General features: G+C 38.9%; 1 protein-coding gene across 1 annotated transcript in view; it reads right to left on the bottom strand.

The window, feature by feature from the left end:
- The window catches only part of LOC106532267 (adenylate cyclase type 1), a gene marked incomplete in the record, with an annotated part of 61146 nt that overhangs the window by 14290 nt on the left and 43339 nt on the right, over window positions 1–3517 (bottom strand). The window contains 3 exon segments of the mRNA XM_014028290.1: window positions 308–434; window positions 1615–1907; window positions 3155–3244. Coding sequence (XP_013883744.1) covers window positions 308–434; window positions 1615–1907; window positions 3155–3244 — 510 coding nt within the window.

Below are 3517 nucleotides of genomic sequence, written 5' to 3'. Positions count from 1 at the left end.
GTTAATAAGTTTCTGTAAATTCAATGTGACTTTTTTTGACAAAACAACCACAGCTTTAAACAGATTTGTGCTGATTTAACCAACAATTTATTTCCTTTGAAAATATTTTCTTAAATTAATGACTCAGAAAATCTTAATTTGGACTAAAACTGCAATATATTTTTCTTTTTAACATCAAATTAGAAACTGATTTTGCAGCTGAGCTTAAATAAACTCTTATTTAATACAAAAATAAAGTGCTGAACAATGTAAAACAGAGTTTAACTCTGGTCTCCAGGTTTCACAGGTCCAGGTCTTCGTTCCTCACCTGAGTGGCCCAGAGATAATCGAGCCGCAGCTTCAGGTCCAGCTGTCTGGAGTGAAGAGCCAGAGCTCCAGAAAACAGGACCACGGCCAGGACCGGATCGTAGCCCCGCGTGTGCAGGAAGCCTCCCCTGTGAGAAAAACAAAAAGAGACGTTTAAAAACACGTTTTATGTCTGTTTGTTACTGAGCGAGCACAGCTAACTAAAAGGTTAGCTTAGCTAACTCATAATACGCTGACTGAAAATGTAGCTTTGCTAAAGCTAAATATACTGTATAAAACATATTACTGGAAGCCAACGCTAAACAATTAGAAATTAATAGAAGCTAATAGATAGATAGATAAATCTTTATTGTCATTGCTGCACTGAAAACAACACTGCGGTCCACAGACAATGAACGAGATCATTTTTGCAGCTCCCGTAGAGCAAATAAATCAGAACATTAAAAAAGATAAAATAAGAGGGAAAAAAAATTAAAAAGTAATATAAAATAAGAAAAAATGTAAAAAAAAATAGTAGCAAATAAATCACAACATTAAAAAAGATAGAGGTAGAAAAAGAATTAAAAAGATAAAATAAGAGGGAAAAAAAATTAAAAAGTAATATAAAATAAGAAAAAATGTAAAAAAAAATAGTAGCAAATAAATCACAACATTAAAAAAGATAGAGGTAGAAAAAGAATTAAAAAGATAAAATAAGATTTAAAAAAATGTGAAAAAAACAACAACTGTAGCAGCCATATCAGAGTATCAATCATATCAGAGTAATGCTAAACAGGTAAAAAAAATTAGCAGATGCTAACACTTATAGCTAATCGCTAAGACAACTGTCAGTCTGCGAGCTGTTGATATTAGCTTGCTAATTAGCTGTTAGCATACTTAAAGTTGACAAAACCATATTTAGCAAAAGCTAATTGGTCTGTTAACGGTTTTCAAAGTTAGTAAAAAAGCTAATCTGCTAATGAAAACTTATTTCCGCTGTTAGCTTATTAGCATAACCATGCTCACCACAAGGTGGCTATAGACTATACCTAGCCTTTAGATACAACCTATTTATTCCAGTGCTAGTTAACTGTTAGAGGACTTAAAGTTGGCAAAACCTAATTTATTAGAAGTTATCCGGTCCTCTAAATGAAAATCCTCTAAATGAACGATTAGTTATGCTATTAGCTGTTAGCCTATTAGCATAGCCACACCCACCACTGCTTGTTTGCAGTGATTGAACGACAAAACATAAAAAATAAATAAATGAGGCACAATCTTTGGTTCAGAGCTAAATAAAGATGCTAACGCACACACATGCAGTCTCACCCCACAGCCTGACGGTAGCCGCTGGTTTCCATGACGACTGTGTAGGTGACGGAGAGGAGGAGCAGCAGCAGGATCTTGGGGAGCGAGGACACCCGGAGGTAAGGGACCACGGTGAGGGTGCCGGCTATGCAGGACAACAGGGCGTACCCTACGCTGGGACCGGCCCGCCCCCCCGCTGCTGCTGCGGCGGAGCTGTTGTTATCATCGTTGTTAGCGGGTCCGGACCTGGGAGGGATGTCCTCCACAAGACGGCTGGAGTTCGTCAAAACCCGTCCCCACGGGACACAACCCACCTGGAGGGACACAATACAACAGAGATGGTTGTTTTAAAGCAGGAGATTCTGATATTATCAGTCCATGAAATGGACGTTATTAGGCGTTATCAGTCCCATACAATGGCTTCAGAGGGTCCCTACTGTGCCTTCTAGCCTTCAGACTGTGGCGACAGTGCCCCCTAGTGGGTTAATATATCAATGACAATGAATGTGTAAATAACCAAAACATATTTTAATAAATTTTTGGTCCTGTCTGTCTGGAGGCCTGGTCTCCCAGTCTCTGGGCAGACACTCTACCCATTGCCATATTCGAAGGTCACAATATACAACCATTGGAAGGCGGTGTCTTTAGCGCTAACATGTCATTTTCTCTAAAGTTAACCTTAGTGGTTTTATGCGTCATATTAACCAGATAGTGGCTTTATGCATCATACTAACCAGCTGACAATCGGAAGCCATTCTATGGGACTGATAACGCCTAATAATGTCCATTTCATGGACGATAACATCMGAAGCGGGTGCTTTAAAGTGACATGCTTCTTCTTCAATTACAGAGAATTAAAGAAAATATCCCAATAATTTAGAAATTTGTCATCGTTCATTTGATTTTTACCCAGTGCATTTTTTTTTACTAAATTTGGTGCAGTCCAAGTGAAACAGGAAGTGATGTCAAAGGGGAACTCTTTTAAAAAATGGTAACTTCCTGGTCTTTATAAACCTGGCTCTTCTTTATCTGATAATGACTSAAAATAATCTACAGAAACATCTGATTCTCTGCAGTCTGTTGTTAGCCATTGTAGCAACTTATTCAGGCATTCCCCGTTGACATCACTTCCTGTTTCTGTTCATACGAATATCTCAACAACTGTTCATTTCGGTGTCGTGAGGTTTTGTTTGCAACTCATCATGACTGTTACCTTTCCGAATATGCACTCAGATATAATCACTTGAATTTAATGTCACAGGCACTTTAAAGTGTCTTCAGTTTGTCATCAGCTGTCCTCTCGGGGACACGTCCAGGCAGGTCGTCTCCAGTACTGTGGACCTTCTGAATAATCAGAGCAGCTGCAGGAACATTAAGCAGTTTGGAGACTGTCTTTGACTGGCACATGCTAATCCGCTAACAGATAATAGCGGAGCTAACGTTTCATTTAGTGGATTAGCATTTTAGCTAACTGTTAGCGGACCAATTAGCTTCCGCTATATTTAGTTCTGCTCACATGCCAACCTGTAAAAAGTCCAGGCAAGTTTTAGTGAAGACTTACCACACAGGCCTGAGTGACAGAGTAGGTGAGCAGAACCAGGAAAACACTCAGAACCGTTCGGATCCGAATGGTGAGGCAGCCCGGTTGGCACTGAAACCACAGGGAGGAGGGGAGAGTTACAGTTACATAAGTAAATCATGGGGTAAGACAATTAAACAATGAAGATTTTAGCTAACAGACTAGCTGAAAGTAATCAAAAACACAGTCTAGATACGAGGTATTTGATTTGATTTATTTATTTAACAGGAAAAGATTATTAAAACTCAAGCCTGACTCAGCATAATTGCTGTTTTACAGCAGGTTCCTGTTCTGCAGCACATAAAACACTCAGAATTACAGCATCACAATCACATCATTATACAC

Source organism: Austrofundulus limnaeus, unplaced genomic scaffold (genome assembly GCF_001266775.1).
Source record: "Austrofundulus limnaeus strain Quisiro unplaced genomic scaffold, Austrofundulus_limnaeus-1.0 Scaffold740, whole genome shotgun sequence".
Lineage (NCBI taxonomy): Eukaryota > Metazoa > Chordata > Actinopteri > Cyprinodontiformes > Rivulidae > Austrofundulus > Austrofundulus limnaeus.
Note: the sequence above shows the minus strand (reverse complement) of the source record. Positions and strands in the feature narration are given on the sequence as shown.